Source organism: Orbicella franksi, chromosome 7, assembly GCF_964199315.1.
Source record: "Orbicella franksi chromosome 7, jaOrbFran1.1, whole genome shotgun sequence".
NCBI lineage: Eukaryota > Metazoa > Cnidaria > Anthozoa > Scleractinia > Merulinidae > Orbicella > Orbicella franksi.
This window is the reverse complement of record NC_138151.1, coordinates 15,036,390-15,055,134: the sequence shown is the minus strand read 5'-3', so window position 1 is coordinate 15,055,134 and position 18,745 is coordinate 15,036,390. Positions and strand designations below refer to the sequence as shown.

Sequence of the window (18,745 nt, the reverse complement as noted above, 5' to 3'; positions counted from 1 at the left end):
GAGCCACTATACCATCCTCTACAAATTTGGTAATCGTGCACGTAATTTTTGGGGGGTGTTTTTACCTTACTTTAGTTTTCTTTCCACTCGCGCTTGTTGAATATGAGTTGGCTATCTACCTTGTCATATCCAACGCGCGCTCGAGGACAAATTTTTTCTTAACTATTCGGATAAGTGCCCAGCTGGCAGCAGCCGGCTTATTAGCAAAAGGCCTTTTACATCTGAGAATGTTTCGTTGTAGTTCCGATCATTTGAATTTTCCGGATTTGCTATATAATGATTGAATTCATGCTCCAACAAACAGCAAGGAAATTAAGCTAATTAAAACAGATTTCCGATTTCGTGTAAGAAAAAACTACCTTTTTGCCCACATAAAATTGATATTGCAACCTTTTCCGGAAAAAGTAGTGAGTAGATTTGCAGATTGTTCTTTTAAATCGTCTCACCAGAAATCAAAATCGTGCCTTTTATTTCATATCTAAGAAGTAAATATATACAACATGGCACAGCATTTAGGAAGAAGAGAAGAAATAAGAACTTGGAAGAAATTCAGACAACAGAGATCCAATAAGACTTGTTCAGAAGGGCATGGTATGACGTGATAGAAATGCTAGGGACCTTAAGCAAACCACGACGGCAATGGCAACAAGAACGTCACCAAACAAAAGGTTTAATGAGAAAAACAATAGTTGTGCACGTGCGTCATAAATCTTTGTACATTTCTTTCCCGTCCTCTGCAAAACAACAACATGAAATGAAGTTCTGTGTATTTTGGACAACGTGAACGAGAGAGGCTAATTTTTCGTATTTTAATTTGGAATTAAACGCTGGCGTTACATATTTAGGTTGATCTAGACATCTGTGAAATTAGAAGATAAGATATAAATTCATCTTTTACTAGACGTAGTTGCTCAAGTTTGTTTTAGCGACGTTGACCCCGAGAATAACGCCTAGCAAAAAATGAATTTTATCTCCGAATTTCGCAATTGTCTAGATCCGTTCAGTGCGCCTATTGGTCTCAGAACGTGCTCAAGCTAAGTACGTAAACAATACGAAACATAAGGCGCCGTCGCTCGCGTTCTCCAAAATACGCAGAACTTAGTCATTTCACGTTGTTGTTTTGCAGAGGACTGCAAAGAAATGAACAAAAATTTATAACGCACGTGCACAGCTATTGTTTTGCTCATTAAACCTTTTGTTTGGTGATGTTCCCGTTGCCGTTGTGGTTTGTTTAAGCTCTCTGATAAGCTGTTAACCACTAAGTCATTATAAAATAACGAATGACGAAATTTAATTTAGGGACGATAATAACTCCGCCTTCTGAAAGAGCGAGCTACACTTCCACAGCACCAGTTCCAGCCAGTACAAAGTCGAAACAAAATAACATTGTGATCCCAAATTACTCAAATTCCTAGTTATCTTTTGCTTTCTGGTATCTTGCAGTCTTCTTGACGAAACCAGCATCAATAAGACTATAGGCCATATCTATTATGGTGACCTTTAACTCTGTGGGTTTGTAGTCCAGATCTTCTTTGACCTTCAATTTAAGAAAAAGTCTCGTCACATTGTAATAGTTATTTAGCAAAGCTCAAGTGGGGTACGATCTGAACATTATGGAGTTGTGTGGACAAGTTCTTGTGCTGCAATTTATGGTAAGGGAGCTAGGGAATCAGATGGACTAAATCATGGGAGTCTAAATGAAAGATGGGATAGTTACGATAAATTAAAAAAAAAGCGTTAGATTTGAGATCGTTATTTAGTGAGGCCCAAGTGTGGTACGATAAAGAAGCAAGCCAAGCCGAACCAAGCCGAGCCGAGCCGAGCCGAGCCGAGCCGAGCTGAGTCGAGAACAACTTCAAAGTTCCCGATACAGCGTTCCGAAATCCCGAACCCAAATCACAAATAACATAGTTGCATTACTCCCGAAACAGCAGCAGTTAGGAACTGGACGCGCTGAGCACAATGCTATGTGCTTCATGCCAAATATACAGGCGTTTCTGGCATGGCTAGGGTGAGTGACAACTTGACCGCATTTTACGTAATCAGTAAGTTGTTATAGACATATAGTTAACGTAGATTATATATTTATATTATATTTATACTCCCGAGGCCGATAGCTGGATAAGTGGGTCCTGGCATTATTAATTGAGGCATTACCTTGGAATTATCCGTCTTGAGTTCCTTGCCGACAGCAGGCAGAATCATCTTCACCGAACCATCAAACAATGCCAGCACTCTCAGCCCAAACTTGGGGGCAATTCTTGTTGGTACATTATATCCTGATAGAGAGGAACATTTTGCCAGTCATTTGGGCCTTTAATTGAAGATGTGAACTCTCCTAGATCTCCACTGGATATTTAGGTCCGTGAGATCACCACCTGGTCACTTCCTTTTCTTTTTAATTAAAATTTTGCTTAAACAGCTTGTACAAGTGATTGCAAAATGTTGTAGTTGATTTATTCTGTAACCTTTATTCGGCGTTCCGTGCTGCTGCATTAGATGAGGAATACTTTTCCATATATTTTTTGGCCACAACCGTTTTTTTTTTTTTCATCTAGCAGAGGTTCTAATTTTTTAAGAACTAATAGTTGTAATTTGCAAGGATGTAGATTATATTGTTAGGATACATTTGTATCACAGGTGACTGACTGACAATTATAAACTTTTCACATTGAAAGTCTAGTGCCAGCATCATCAGAATTGAGAGACTACAGAATGTGTGACATAACCCAAACACCAGTCTCAAATGCAAAGATGTGACTGTGCATTTGACCCATGGGGTACTCCATATAAAAAAGGTGAGGGTGCTTGTTGGAAATTTTGAAAAGAACCCCTTAGAGGTACTAAGAACCTGCCTTGTGGGTATGGCTTGAAATTTTTTCTCCCCTGAGAGGCACCAATTCTTACATATAATGTCTTACCTTGTGTCATATTTTTTTAGCTCAATACCCTAACAAGGGGGCATTTGAGTGACAACCTGACATAACAATCATATTTTCACACCCACTAATATTATCTTACCAAGTGGCTTAAACTCTTCCTCCAAGATTTTAGCCATTTCAGGTGCCCACATTGATTCAGTGGTCGTGATATACCTGTTACCTAGAAAACAAGATAAATGCATAGATATACAAGAGAAAGGCAGATGGTAAAGGAAATCTGCGGGGAAAATTCAAAAATAGTGTTTTTCAAAAGTCAGCGACGTCATAAACACTCATATCCCAGGGGGTGGGACTCCCATAATGTAAGTGTTTTTGAACTGTTATCTCTTGGAGTGCACCCTAAAAGATACTTTGACACCTAAAAATAGTGGCTTTTCGTCCTGAACGCTTTAAGCGAGACCAAAGTCATTGATTTACAAACCTAAGTGAAATGACGAGTATCCCGGACCTTTTCATATGGGAGACTGCCCCCACCCGGGACTCATATTCATGTTCTATTTCTTACCAGGAGCTTTTGGTGACATCATTGCCTTTATATGTGCTCCAGCAACATCTCTGACGTCACACATTGCAAAGCATACCTTTGGAACCATTGGTACTTCTCGTTGAAGAAGACGTCTGTGAAACTGAGAAAAATCGCACCAAGATGTAAAATATCATTTGGTAGTGAAAAATATCTCACATATGCATGACTGGTCAGAGTTAATAAATCAAGTACCTCCATGCTAGTGCAGGTTGATCCCTGAAGTACAGGTCCCAGGATAAATCCAGGACAGATAACACACAGTTCAAACTTCTCATCATCTACAAACAAACGTATGGTGTCTCAACATTATGTTACACAAAGAAAAATATCAATTCCATGTTCCCATTCTGCCAAACTTGTGCTAGAAAATGTTGGGAGAGGTTGATAGGGGAGCTCCGAGGCTTTTTGCTCCCATTTGACGCCTTCGAAGTAATGAAAGGACCAGAACTTTTAATAGGGAAAAGGTGGAAATGGATGGAGATAATAATAATTATTATCTGCATCCTTATTGCATGTTTGAACATACAAGTCTTAATTAATTATAATTATGACTTGTATGTGCAAACCTGCAACAAGAATTTAAAAACTGAAATACCTGGCAAGTTTTTGACTAGTTCCCATGCTGCTCTCTCAGCACGAGCTTTGCTTTTTTCATAGGGAGTGCTCCCGTCCTCTGAGGACCAGTCTTCCTCAGTGAACACTTTTCCTTCATCAATTCTTCCACCTGCAGATACAATATTTACCACATAACATGGGGAGAGTTGTCTGCAGATACTTAAGGAATTAAAAGATTAGAACCAGTACTTTTGCACATTTAATAATAACAATAATAACAATAATAATAATAATAATAATAATTTTTTTTTTAAAAATAATAGCAAACTTTATTGAGCACTTTTCATACAAACTTGAATCTTACATGTATCTGGTAAAAAATTCAGAAATTCTGTTGTTCCTTAAGTTTTCGGTAATTATAATAGTAATAATAATATCAAAATAATAATAATAATAATAATGATTTATTATCATCATCGTCATATCATATATGTCATGATATCATGGTTACTACAACTAATGCTAATACTACTACTACTACTACTTTTTTTTTTTATAAATAAGGTATATACAAGGTAAAAGTAAGTAAAAGAAATAAACTATTAATAATAATAATAATAATAATAATAATAATAACAATAATAATGATATTAGAATAACAGAGCTACAGAAGACCGTCCTCCTTGGAACTGCTCACATACTTAGGAGGACTCTATCCATCAAGTAATCCAGCAGACTTATGAATGCCCTTGGTTCACAGATTGAACTCGGCACCATAAGTTAAAAGCGGCAAGACTTTAAGGACTTATAATAATAATAATAATGCGAAGCCTTAATTTGTTTGTTTGTTTTTATAAATGATGCCTGGATCCATGTACTGTTAGAGTCTGGATGTCTCTCACTTGCATATAAAAATAATGCTTCAATGAAGTCTCAGGCTCACAATTTTAAAAAGTCAAATTGTCTCAGGCTCACGAAGAAAAACGCTTCAGTCTTGTGTTCTTGCGAAGTCTCATGATTGACATTTACCATTCACCTCCCCTAGTAGCCAAGGATAAAAGTGATTACATACATACCTTATTTGACATATAGTTCATTAACCATGGCAACAATGCAGCTGATATGAACCTGCCTAATTATATATAACCTAAGTACAATAGTTGTTTACACTAACTGGGCTTGAAGTGGTTGAGGAAGGGCGGATGGGAGAGAGGGCAGATGGGGGGAGAGGGTGGATCGGGCGGGGCGGGGGTGGTAATGATTGCACACTCTCCAGGTGACAAGTGCATTTCCCATCTACTGTAAGCAAATTGTTCTTTTTAACAATAATGAAATTGTAAATTTCATTGTAACTACATGTTGACATCATGATATTTATTGTTGCCATTGCATAAGCCTGGGCTTTGAGCTTGAGGTCTGGACAATGATCTGTGAGTTACAATCTTACCATAAATTGCAGCCACAGAGCTAGTCAACACAACTCTTTTAACACCACCCTTGGTCTTGGCACAAGCTTCAAGTACATTTTTAGTTCCTTCCACTGCGGGTCCTATAACCTCCATCTCATCTCTTGGATTTTCGGCCGGGAAGGGGGAAGCCACATGAATTACATAGGTGCAGTCTCTGACAGCCCTTAATAAGAAGAAGAAAAGACAAACTAAATACTATAATTTATGTTTTACAAGACAGTATATGGCTAAAATAAGGTCAGTCTCTTAATAGCTTTCTACCCGTGGTTTCTTCCATCTCCTGTCACTGAAGACCTGAACCCATGATATTACTCCTACATATGGCAATCAAAAAAGTGACAAGAGTGATTGTCATAACTTTTAGGAGTTGAATTAATTAGTGGCTTGATACTACATGCTGGGAGCCTAAACTTTACTAATAATGGCCAGAATAGTTCAGCAGATGCTGTTTACAGAGATGAATAGATTAGCTTATTGGGAAGACCTAAGTAAAGTCAATTAACATTTTGGCCATTCCAGGGAGCCACTGAGTGGCATAAATACCTAACTGAATTATAATCCGTGGGGCAGTCATGACAATATTAAGCTTGACCATGTGCATGATTTCTCTAGCATTATATAAGGGAAATTCTGAACTTGCTCTGCTGCATTATTTGTTGAATTATGTTAACACTTGAGAATTTAAAGAACACTCAAGGAGGGTGAAAAACACTTCTTGCAATTTCATTTATGTCCACACCCTCACACATAGCACCCTGCAAGCAGAGCCTTTTCTTGCTGTACCTTCTTTTACACGTTCTGCAAGGTGCCTACATAGACGATGTAAGTAAAAAACTGTTCTGGATCCCTGGAGTGAAAGATCCATGGACTGACATGGTGCCACCTAGGAATTTCCTGGTTTAAATTCTTTACCACAGAAAAAAAGCTATCTTTCATACTTTCATCCTCACAATTATTCAAAGGTTAAAGCTCCCCCTCCCTGTGAAGGGTCTCAAACCCTGACCCTACCCTTTACCCCCTAAGAGTGCAAATTGGCACACAAGGTCATAACTTTGTGAATATTTGATAGATTTCTAAGAATTTTTGCCATGAAAATTGTCTTGTGAAGATCTACTCATTAAAGTCATAAAATTTTGACCCCCTCCCATCCAAGAAATGGTTGACCACCCCCAGAAGTTTTTAGTTCCTTTTTCCAGATGCAAATGGAATGTACATATCAAGCTATGCACTAAGAGCTGCTAAATAAGCTATAGTTTAGGGGTATACCTAATATAGTAGAAGATTGATACATTTTGTTTGTAGTCTGCATAGTAAAATACATGGTGAGACTAAGATGGTTTTTTTTGGTTAAGTAAGGTTCAATTTCTGTCAATCGATAATTCACACAGCTCACTGCTTTCAAATTCCTTCCCCACTCAGGCAACAATTTTTTTTTAGCAAGAAATCTACCAGGGTCAGGCTGCATAGATGTACACTGAATACAAATAAATCTGAAATACCCAGATACCACTAAAGCTGTCACCGTATTATGTAATAGTTACAATTTTAGCTCACGTACTCTTGCCAAGATGCCTTGTTCATCAAGTCTGCTTCGACCAGTTCCAGCTCATATTGTGCGTTTTCAGGACACAGACGTCTCAAAGGTACCACTTTCGTCTCATTTGCAAGACTCCTGACAGTTCCACGAACCCTGTATTCTCCGGCTTCAAGCAATTGCCGCACAACATGACTCGCGAGAAAACCCGAAGCACCTGTCACCAAAACGCGAGACATAATTAAACTTTCTTTCTTGTAAATGTCCTTATGAAATCGAAGACAAGGAGTGTTTGCTTTCGATTCTACGACACTGCTAGATAAAGTGATAATCGTCACTTCTCACTGTGCTGACAATTGTTCACAATAGGTCGCTTTGGCTGACCGAAGACTATAAATTTTGATCAGTACATACACCTGCATGCAAATACAATCGATATCAGTGACGTCACGAGCACTGACTGTCCCCTATACATTTCCATGCGGTCGTAGATGTAGATCGTTGAGCTCGAACGCGCAGCTAAATTAATACTGGAATTGCACCCTATTAAAGAGCTAACCACTCCCGAGTCAGCGCTAACTTAAGCTAACCGAAACGCTACTCAGGCTAACCGGCCTATCACGGACTACTGTTTAGGCTAACGAAAGTGATATTTAGGCTAACCGGAGAACACTTAAGTGTGGTGCAATTCCTGTATTTAGCTGCTTTGTGAGTTCGACGGACCGCCATCTTGGTCTCTTGATGCGAGCGAAACTGGGGAGAGTACAAAATAACCGTGGGTAGGGGAAGGGTAGGGGTGGTGGTGGGCTGTTACGGCTGTTACCGCATTTTGTACTCTCCCCAGTATCGCTCGCATCCGGAGACCAAGATCAACATTACGGCACGTTACCATAAAAAATCTGTCGTTTCAAAGCTGTCTTGTGAAGCACCTGAAGATTTTGATGGCCTCCCCAGTGCATTTCTTTTTTTGTCTGTTCGCAATTTAGAGATTTGATAGTTAAGCAGTTATTTGTAATTTTTTTCCTTAGAAATTTACAATTTTTTTTATTATATTTGCACATTTTAGCCTTTTAAACGTTCGTAAGAGTTTTTATTATGTTTTCTCTACTTTTAAAGTTTTTTAAATTGTGCTTAATTTTAAAGAAAAATAAACGCGTTATTTTGGCGTCATTTTAAGATTTTATAAATTGAACATGTATCTTTATTACCTAGGGCCTCTATGAATAGGCCCGTCTCGATTGTATTCGTAAAATGCTGGAAAGTTGCTCAATGAAATGCCAAAAAGTTGCCAAAGAATTGCCAAAAATCCAAAGCTTGCCACCTAAATTTCTAGATATTTTCATATAAACGTTAGTTAAAAGCTTTATTTTTCGTTCTTCGCAATAATGGCGAACATCGTTCAAGAAAAATACTATACCTTGAGACTTAGCTTCAAAGAGTAGCGCGAAATTTAAAGATACTCTCAAGTCTAACGGAACAAAACACATGGTTCATTTGACGTCTTGCCGAACTTTATGAAGTGACAGGTTATGTGTTCAAACTTCGACTTGATAAACATTCAAGAAATTCGCATGAATTGAAGTTTTCTTTTAAATCGTTGACTTTTTCGTGCTTACTATGTGCTCTAAATCTATGTTTTGTTCAAAAGTTGCCCGGAAAGGCAAAACTTGTTCGAGGTTGCTAGAACCGCAAAAAGTTGCTCCAAACGCCAAAAGCTGCTGAAAAGATGCCGAGCCCAGGCGGGACACCAGCCTCGTTGCTGAATGGGCTACCCTGGTGAAATAAAATAAATAAAGTTATTCACCTCTGCTGATTTGAAGCGATTCTAGCAATTTGCCGCTACCAAATAAGGTTTTCTTCTCCTAAGCCTAAGGAGTGAGAAACCTAGGAAGCGGTAACTCGCTAAAATGGCCTCGTTTTAGCAAAGCAAACATTCAGACTTCTAGCGATACGCTGTGGAAGTAAGGGGAGATATAATTATTGAGAACTTGATATAATTCTTACTTCCTGTATTTTTTGCCATGACCGCAATCCTCTCAAGCTAAATCTTGGGCCGCCTGTGGTTTCACTTGCTTGAAAGCCCTGGAGACGCTTGGGTAACTTTTGGTGAACGTGATCGAAAATGAAGTCAATATTTGTAACCTGATCTTTCGCTATTTATGTAATCTCTAATTGGTCTGGAAAACTTTAAGACCAGTTAACGATAAACAAATCAAGCATGCATCCGTGAAGTGGCCTAAATATCATCTTAAGATGACAAAAGTTTCTTCCAGGGAGACGATGCAAGCATCCATTGCTCGATAAGACGTCGTAAGTGTTTTTTTGGTGGACACACATCCCGTCTCATTTTAAAATTCGCGTTAATGGGTATAAGCACTAACCAATCCAAGGCCGTTTTGTGTCGAGCCTCTCTCCCCCGTGAGGAAGACCTGGTTTTCAGGTTACGTGGTTTGGGGAGACAAAAGAGGGCAGAAGAGACTAAATTCTCCAGGTGTGGCGGGGGAGGATCGAGGGTGTTAAGAGAATAAAGGAAGAAGCAGGCAACCCAGTTTCCATATCATCCACCGGTCATGCTTTCTGCTTGTTTTCAATAGCATTGACGGTAAACTGTTGTCAAAGGCTCTTTACGATCTCGTGTATTTCCGTCAAGACCGCTCCTCCCTCCTCGTTTTAGAGCGAAATGGTTGGCTGGGAGAAAGAAGAAACGGCTGACAAAGTGCGAGAGAGAAAAAGCCGAAAAAGTGGACAGCAGCTGATGCAAAGGGAGAAGATAGAAACGGCCGAAAAACGTATGGAGAAGGAAAACAACGAATTAAAAGGAAGAATTCTATCCCAACGTATATATCAAACAGGTACTCGATTTGGACGAAATTATAAGAGAAAATAGACCGTCTGTGAACAGGTTCGTACTAACATTACTGTAAATATACCAGCGAACAATACAACCGAAATTCATGTTTTAATATTGAACCCCATCTGTTTAATTCGTTCATAAGCGAATACATAAGTACATATTAAATGAAAAGATTAATATATAAATAGACATATAAATAAATAGATGACTATAGTTATAATTCGTCAACATAGATAAAAATAAATGAATTTTTTTAAAAGATGATTTTTGTTTTTAGATGTCTTGCATATAATTTTTAACTAAGGTTTGAAGTCGAGCAACAAAATTGTCTTACAAATGTATGCGTAAGTGCAGCAAGTTATAAAGAAAGCATTGCAGTTGTAACAAATAAACTGATTTCCAGTTTCACAGATTTAGCAAAACCTAGTCAAATTTAACTGTACAGAACCTTTGCATGCAGGAATTATATACTGGAAACATTTGACTATACTTGGAAAAAACTGATGAACCGAGGTTCAATTTTTGGCTGTCAATTACATTTGTTCATGTATTTTGTAATTAAATTTTTTATATCTTTTTTCTCACTTTCTGGGAAGTGAAAAGGTCAAAGGTTTACTATTTTACCTCAAATACCCTAGCCTGCATAACAGCAATTCATTTCCGAAAACATGCAAAGAAAACGAAATTGTGTGCGAGTGCAAAAAAATAACGAGCTACAACAGGAGGCGATTCCTTCCATCCCAGTCCCCCTTTTCATCCTTTTATTTGCTTACCCCCTCTTACTACCCAACCCCCCTTTCCTCCTTTTTTGCTTACCCCCTCCCCAATTCTCCACATGTTTTGCCCACCCCAGTCATGCTCGGTTGCTTGCTTGCTTGCTCAACCTCCCTCTCCTGAAAAACGGAAAGGAAACGTCTGCTATGCAGGCTATAAAATTATGCTCAAGACAATAACAATCATAAAGATATAAAGAATGGATGTTTTCGACAGCAAGTATGTTCATATGTTTATGTATCTGGCACGCTGTCTGAACATGACATTTAGCGTCCTCTTGTGGACTTTCCAACTTGTGGAATGCTTCTGCCTCGACTTGATGAGTCAGGAAGTGGAACAGCAAAAATCTTAAACATATAAAAACATCGATCATGATCAGTGACAACACTCTCCTACTGGACACAACAGCTCACCCGAGGCTGTTTTATTTTGGAGAAATTTTGATTAGTTCTAATAAGAGGGGTTAGGGTTAGTTTAGAGTTAAGAGTTGGGGTTTTGTCCATTTTCTTGGAATGATCAAGTCACTGGTTCTTGTATTTGAATGTTTATCAAAAAAAGAATGAGCATTAACCAACTGTAGACTATTATAAAGTAAACAACATCTATTGCTGTAGCATTAATTACGTCTTCTGGATATTCTGGCCCCTCCCGTCCCACTTCATGCTATTCCTCCCCATTCCCTGATGGGGGTGCTCGTCACACCTTTTAGGGGTTAAAAAAAGTAGTTTTGGTACTTCCTAACATATAGGGTGTTCAGCTTCAAAAGGTCCACAGCAGGAGCTACTGCAGGATCTTTTAGGGTATTTTAAGCCCCCCAAAATATAACAAGACATAATGTGTTGTTTTAGAATTGGTACCTCCTAGGAGTAAAACAATATCCAGGCCACACCCACAAAACAGGATCTTGGTAACTGTTGGGAGTTCTTGTCAACATTTCCAAGGAGCACCCCATTCTTTTTATATGGGAGTCCCCCCCCCCCCCCCCCCCACGCAAGGGCAGTCAAATTACCATGCCAAACCTCAGCTCACTATTTAGCCAACCTTACCCTAATCTACGTTACTGATCTGTCCAAATTACACAACCCTGCATCTTCACAAGATTACAAGATGCTTTATTATAGTCTTTTTAAGCAAATAAGCAAATGTGATGGATTATTCACAGAGAATATAACAGCATATTCAACCTGGCTCCATCTGATTTCCTCTTGTAACTGTCTTTGTTGTTTCTTATTACACACCAGGCCAATTGCTTGTTTCCTCAATGCCCCCTCAAGCTTTTGAATCTGATGACAAGCAAGCAGTGGACAAAGAAATTACTATAAACCTCTGACTTGTCAAGGTCTTATTATACTGCATCAGTGAGATGTTTTTCTCTGATTTTGATAGAAAATTCTAAGCTAATTTTTAACACAAATTCATTTAATTTTAACAGAAAAATATGCCAATATATTTAGCAGACGCAGCAATTTGGCCCACAGTTCACAGCAAGTTCACATTTAGTTATGTGACGTAACAAATGCTGACTAATCATATCCGAGAGAAAACGGCTGAAATCATACTAGTCTTGCAGAAGAACTTCCTTGCATATTTTCCAGTTGTGGTTCAAGGCTATCATGCACATGAAAAATACTCCTCTTATCACTGGCTAGACTCATCAAATACCTGCTCTTTTGACTTCTGTAATTTCTTCCGTAGTTCATCTCTGTCAGCCATGTTTACTGTCAACTTGCTCTAGGATAAGGAATTTAATGAAGAATCCATTAGATTAGCATCAGCTTTTTCCCTTTCTTTCACTATTGTAATCTCTTTATTTTTTATTTACTTAATGCATTTTGCTGCATAACTAATACATATGGGATTGCTACTTTATTAATTAAATATAATAGATACCTGCCAAATCATTTTTAGCCCCATGGTTGTTCTAGGCCAGCCTGCGAATGCAGACGTATTTGTGGCTGTCACTTGGATCCGCTGAAAACCAAGTGAGAAGCGGAAATATGTCTGTGTTCACAGGCTAGTTCTAAGCAGGCCAGCTAATACCTTATTCTAAAGTTTAACTTCAATCTACAATGGAACCCTGCCTTACGGCCACCCCATTAATACAGCCACCTCGTTATTACGGCCACTTTCCTCTGTCCCTAACAAAAGCCCGGTCAGTCATTTTCTTATTTAAAGAACTCCTTTAATAGGGCCACCCCCTTAATATGGCCAGATTTTTGTGTCCCATTAATGACTGGATCAATGGGGTTCCACTGTAATTTATTATTTTTTTCCTTTCTGGTATAAATAAATGTTGTTATTGTTTTAACTAGTATAGACACCTGTTTGAAATCTAATACTGGACTTTGCTTGCTGAACAGTGTATCTGATAACATAACTTAGATATTCCTTCAGTCAGTTTAGTCATCAATTAAATCACCTTCATGTAGAATAACTCAGAGCTTGCTTCATTTGCTCTTTTGAACAACATTGAGTTTTCAGTCTTCAGGAATAGAATTTCTTCCTTCATCTTGCAAATCTCATTAACCAGCATCTGAAAATATTAAGTTTATTACTATGTTTCTTATAAGTAATAGTAGTTGGACAGAGTTGAGTACAATTCAGGTTGTAATCGGGTGAGTAATTTCAAAATCGGACGAGCACGCAGCGCTAGGTGAATTTGAAATTACGAGACTCAGCACAATTACCCCCTGAATTGTACGACACAAGGTCCAACATTACTAAGTTAAACATGGTTGCCAGAGCCATAACCTTCAAAATTCCCTGACTTTTCCTTCACAAACATGAAATTTCCTTGACCAAATAAATTCAAAATGTCAAATATGATTGTAATAATAAGAATAATTATTATTTATTATTTAATCAATTGGTCTAGGTGTGGAGCTAGCTGTTAGTAACAAGGTGATAACAGGGGGAGGAGCCTAATAAGTCCACTTTTTCCCAAAGATGTCTACAGTCTCCCTATTCTTCTTGTTACATTTCAGGTAACGGTCGGTGCAAACTTGCTATAGTTATTTTTTTCCTTTGCAAGCTAAATAGCTAAGTGAACATTGTAAGTTACATATACCTTGGGGAGTAGAGCAAGGTAATATAAGGGAGTTTAAGTAACCACGATGGCGATAGTAAGGACAATGTTGACTAGGAGATTAAAATTTATATTTTAAATAAGAATCTCGAGATATTCTTAAAAGTCATTTACTTTGTATATCTTGAAACTGAATCTGGAACACAGCAATATTAAATGCGACATAGAAATTTAACAGATTAGCCATATTTGTGGTTCACGTTTCCCAGACAATGCAGGCAGAATTTGGCCATTTCACATTGTTGTTTTGAAGAGGATGGGAGAGAAATATACCATGAAGTATAATGAACACACATAGCTGTTGTTCTCCATATTGTACCTTTTGTTTACTGATGTTCTTGTTGCTGTTGCCGTTGTTGTTGTTTTTTAACTCCCTATTTTTATTTTGTTATTAATTGATATTACCTGGTGCATTCTTAGTGCATGTCCCTGATTTGTTAAAAGCAAAGCTTTAGCTTTTGACACGGGTGCAGTAAGAACTCTCTGGTGTCTACCAACTGTTGCTGACCTGACTTGTGACCTACATGGCAACAAATGATAGCTTTCTTTCCCCAAACTCTCTTGTATATCATTTACTGAAAGAGACTTAAACAAAAAGGGAATTTGTGAATAATCTTACCTATTGTACAAGCAAAGTTGAGATCTTTACAAGCAATTTAATTGTCACATTCCAAATTATGTAATTCAGGGTGTCTGGAAAACCTGAATAGTGAATAGCAAATAGCAAATAGTCCTGAACAGTGCGAATAGTCTGGAATAGTGTGAATAGTGGAAAACAGTTGCGAAAAGTGGCGAATAGTGATGAATAGTTGTCAATAGTTACTGCTTTAGATCAAATATCCTGCATTAATTAATTATTCAAATAAGCAAAAGAATTTCAGTGAATTTATTACCTTTTCTTCTCCAGACTCAGGCTAGGGCTGTCCATTGCAGACATTAAGAAAACAGAAAACACAAGGATAACCTAATAAAGACGTATTTACCCTTTTGCAGTGGTTAAAACAGGAGAAATTACATTTAGAAACACCTTTTGTCCTGATAAGCATCTGTGCTTTTTAGGGGGAAAATTGCTGCAAGGTTGACTGTGAGATACTGGCATGGGTACCCTATTTGCTACGATTTGCCACTATTTGAGACTGTTCACCACTATTTGCACTATTCGAGACTATTCGCACTATTCATGCTATTCGGGACTATTTGCAGTTCGCTATTCGCAACTATTTGCTATTCGCTATTCAAGTTTTCCAGACACTCACATAATTCATGCATAGTGTATGACTGCAAAACAAAAGATTGTGCACAGTCGTGGACCTTCCAACATAAATCTTCATATATTCTTTTGCTCCTTTGATGTTTCCCGGGCTTCATAACCATTCCCTTCTATTAACTATGGTTACATCAATTTAATACCAATACATCATTTCTCTAATTTGTATCATGACAGCTTCTCAATAAATTATCTAGCTAACCTCATTTCCATTAGAGTCTTGTTTTTTGTGGATTTCTGATTCTTCAGCTAAAGTTGTTTCAGGTTCTGTTTGACAGGCAGCATCCCATGTTTCTAAATAAAATAAACTGTAATGATGCATTTACATAATGGTTGAGGCAGTCAAAGGTAAATGTGAGACTTTGGGAGAAGGTGAGACTAGCCCTTTTTTGTAGACATTTTGACTGAGACTGAGACTTCAAAGTGTTTTAAATGCAAGGTTGACACATTCAGATTCTACGATGTTATGACGTCATTTACTACAAAAACAACAACAACAACAACAACAACAACAAACAAACAGGCACTTTGACATTTTCTTGGCCTTGCTAAAAATCAACACTGCAAGACAGCTTTGTGAAAAATCGAGCCTGCAAGACTAACATAACCGCTAAAAAAAATGAGACTGCACCACCTGTAAAATTTCATTTAATTTTACAAGACCATTGGTTTATGAGGAACTATTTGCCACCCCTATAGTAACCAATAAATATTCTCTTGTTTGAATGCCTGTCAGTATCAAAAATTACGTGCATTGATTGACAGATGCCAATTAACTACAGTAGAGCCAAATCCAGAAGACAACTTTGACAAAACCTGGTAGAACTTACCCCACAGGGGTTTGTTACAGACCATAATATAAGGATGACCAAACAAAGAATCCCTCTGATTGAGCTATAACCAGTCAACCCAAACTTAGTTTCAAGTGTTGTGATGCCCAAAATCCCACACAAAAGGAGGGGAGGTAAAAAAGAGGGCGAGGAGGGGAGAGGACAGGGGTACTCCATATACACTAATAAAAGTGGGGGCGAGGGGGAGGGAATGGGGGCAGGAACCAGAGAATAGGAGGTGGGAGGGGTATGGGAGGTTTTTAAAAAAATATTTCACCATTCTTAGAATATTTTACCATTATTCTGGGAGAAACGTACACTTGGAAAGAGCTGTGCGATGCCGTCCCAGTCAATACCCACAATTTGACCCTTGCTCACCATAGAGTCTCCAGTAGCTCAGTGGTTAGAGCATCCGACTAGATCACGGAGGGTCGTGGGTTCAAATCCCACCTGATACTCTGATGTTTTCCAAGTGTACGTTTCTCCCAGGATTTACACTTAATACAAGGCAAAACATGACATTTACCTTATGTACATTTCCCACATATATTAACCCTCACTGTCACAGTATTAAGTTACCAAAGTCCTCTTAAAGCTGACGACTCCCGTTCCCCCGCCCCCTCACCGGCCCTGAAATAATCCCTAATATACACATCTGTTCAAAACAATGACAAATCCTCCTCAATAAGCTTGAAACTTACCAAGGGTTGATTTCGAATCCGTATGTATTTCCTCATTATCATCTTCTTCGATATCCTCTACAAATAATCCATCTTCTGATTTTTCATTATCATCACTGTTTTCTTTTATTTTTGTCTTTCCCGTCGTTACTAAGCGAAGAGTATCAAAATATTTGACGCGTTCGGAATAGAACTTTTCACGGTCCTTTATGAACTCTACTTTTTCGCGTCGTGATTTTTCGTCATATCTTTCCAGTTTTTTCACCCACAGCTGAAAATCCTGCCTTACTTTCTCGTGAGCATTAAATATATCTTCCACGAAATATTCCAGTTCAACTTTGAATTTCACGAGCTCCGCAGACAGAGATTCATTCGGTCCTTGTGTTGCCGACAGTCTTCCTTTCAGGCTTCGAAGAACAGGGTATTCTGAATTCAGTTCGATGTATTTTGACTGAGAGCCTTCTATAGCTTCAAGAAGTAGTTTAGATTTCGTAATAGCTTCTTCTAATTTTCCTTGAAGACTCGTTACAACTTCCAAAACGGGACCAACATCAAACACCGCCATTTTGTTTCTAAAGTAAACATTTTCCCTGTTGTATTGTCGCCAGTCGAGTCACGAGAGGCCGACAGAGTCACGACAGGTGTTCAGAGGAGTTTTGATTGGATTAGACTTAGCTGTGTGTGACTGTGTAGTCCAGTGACCAGTGCCCAGATTTCTCTTGGCCTTCCCAAGACACCCAACCGTCACAAGGCCAAAAAAAAAACAAAAAAAAAAAAAACTAAAAAAAAAACTAAAATAAATTGTGAATATTATTGCTGAAATGAATGTAAGCATTCTGGTCGGTTATCTCATTGTAATTTCTACTTTGTGGTATTCCTAGTATTTGTGGTGTGACAGTTTAAAATCAGGTTCTATAAATTCTCAAATTGAAACATTTTGGGGGCATACCTCATTGCTTCTAGGCTTTTGTACATTATGCTAGCATTTTTTCGAGCATTTTAGTGAGGCAAAAGCATTAAGCATTATTCGAGCATTTTAGTGGCATTTTCCCGGAAAATTAATTGTTTTCCACGTCCATAAAATCAAATAACAATTATTTTTACGAGAAAATGAGGACTTAATTTGAAATTGAAAACATTTCAAAATGCCACCCTAATACAGCTGAGTGGAGACTGAGGAGAGGTTAGCGACAGTCAAATCAAATTAAAAGATCATTCAGAGAATTATCTTTTGGTGTATTAAAACCATTAAAAACGTTGCGTTATACTACGTATACGTTTTTTGTAAGCACCCTGAGCTGTTAATTGTGTTAAAACGTTAAAATTATTAAAATTTAAGAAACCCTGTGTATGGGCATCAACCGAGCATTTTAGTGACTTTTTGGGATGAGACCGAGCATTTTAGTGTGAAAAATGGAGCATTAAGGTGGAGCATTTTAGTGGGGAAATAAAAGCATAATGTACAAAAGCCTTATTGCTTCTACAACCTAAGGTACCAACTAAGCCTCCCCCACTCCCACCCCCTTGAAAAATCCTGGATCCGCCGCTGCGTCAGCCAGTTTTCTTTACTATTATTCCGGCATAATGCTCGATTCTTTTGCCTCACTATTATGCTCAAAATAATGCCGGCATAATGTGTACAACTCTAGTCTGGACGGTAGGCCTAACCGTAGAAATAACGTTGCGTTTTCAGATTCCTCCAGCGTAGTGTGGACGGAGTTTCATGGAAGTCTTCGAATCAACAGGCAACGGCTTGCACGTGATACGCTGACAGCTGCACGTGCGATACAATCGAATTACGTCATACATTTATGAATGGCTGGCACGTCGACATGTTCGTTGCCCTCTTGGAGTGCCACGCCTCAGATCAAAGGATAAATCAGGTTAATCACGTGCCTTGTCGACTATGATACTGATCAAAATCCATGTTATGAACGAAAGGACTCAAGTGTTGCACCCCTGAGAGTTTCTGTCACCAACAAGCTCCAGCGACATTTTATTACAGTCTTATAATTTTTTATTATGTCCATTACTGACTACAATTTTAGTTTTTTTTTTGTTGTTGAAATGTTTATTTTCGAGATTCAGACACATGTAATAAGATCACCTTTTGATGCAACATTAAGTGGATCTTAGCCTTGTTTTATTGGGCGCACGGAGTATTTCGTTATTTATAACAACACAGTCTGAACAAGGATCAAAAAAATCGCAACAGCATGTTTATATGAA

General features: G+C 38.2%; 2 protein-coding genes across 2 annotated transcripts; both read right to left on the bottom strand.

Moving 5' to 3' along the window:
- Positions 1–854: 854 nt before the first annotated feature.
- LOC145492661 (uncharacterized) lies at positions 855–8,041 on the bottom strand. Its single transcript, XM_081472076.1, has 9 exons — positions 7,441–8,041; positions 7,051–7,243; positions 5,471–5,655; positions 4,064–4,192; positions 3,661–3,746; positions 3,448–3,568; positions 3,022–3,102; positions 2,158–2,279; positions 855–1,537 (listed from the first exon to the last, which is right to left on the bottom strand). The coding sequence occupies exons 1-9, from the start codon at positions 7,505–7,507 to the stop codon at positions 1,412–1,414; spliced, it is 1,110 nt and encodes a 369-aa protein (XP_081328202.1). The 5' UTR covers positions 7,508–8,041; the 3' UTR covers positions 855–1,411.
- Positions 8,042–9,122: 1,081 nt separating this feature from the next.
- On the bottom strand, positions 9,123–18,743 carry LOC145491863 (uncharacterized). The gene is made up of 7 exons (XM_081471145.1): positions 16,538–18,743; positions 15,209–15,300; positions 14,145–14,324; positions 13,074–13,187; positions 12,317–12,385; positions 11,839–11,937; positions 9,123–11,001 (listed from the first exon to the last, which is right to left on the bottom strand). Exons 1-7 carry the CDS (start codon positions 17,079–17,081, stop codon positions 10,921–10,923), a joined length of 1,179 nt encoding a protein of 392 aa, XP_081327271.1. The 5' UTR covers positions 17,082–18,743; the 3' UTR covers positions 9,123–10,920.
- Between the last annotated feature and the right edge of the window lie 2 nt (positions 18,744–18,745).

What these genes read in the sequence shown, in the direction of transcription:
- LOC145492661 (XM_081472076.1), bottom strand. Translation starts at nt 7,507, where the DNA reads ATGGAAATGTATAGGGGACAGTCAGTGCTCGTGACGTCACTGATATCG. An exon ending in GATTGTATTTGCATGCAGGT is followed by an intron (nt 7,244 to 7,440) that starts GTATGTACTGAT and finishes TTTTGGTGACAG; the next exon opens with GTGCTTCGGGTTTTCTCGCG. An exon ending in ACTAGTCAAAAACTTGCCAG is followed by an intron (nt 3,747 to 4,063) that starts GTATTTCAGTTT and finishes GTTTGTTTGTAG; the next exon opens with ATGATGAGAAGTTTGAACTG.
- LOC145491863 (XM_081471145.1), bottom strand. Translation starts at nt 17,081, where the DNA reads ATGGCGGTGTTTGATGTTGGTCCCGTTTTGGAAGTTGTAACGAGTCTT. An exon ending in CTGAGTTATTCTACATGAAG is followed by an intron (nt 12,386 to 13,073) that starts GTGATTTAATTG and finishes TCCTTATCCTAG; the next exon opens with AGCAAGTTGACAGTAAACAT. An exon ending in TACAGAAGTCAAAAGAGCAG is followed by an intron (nt 11,938 to 12,316) that starts GTATTTGATGAG and finishes GCTTGTCATCAG; the next exon opens with ATTCAAAAGCTTGAGGGGGC.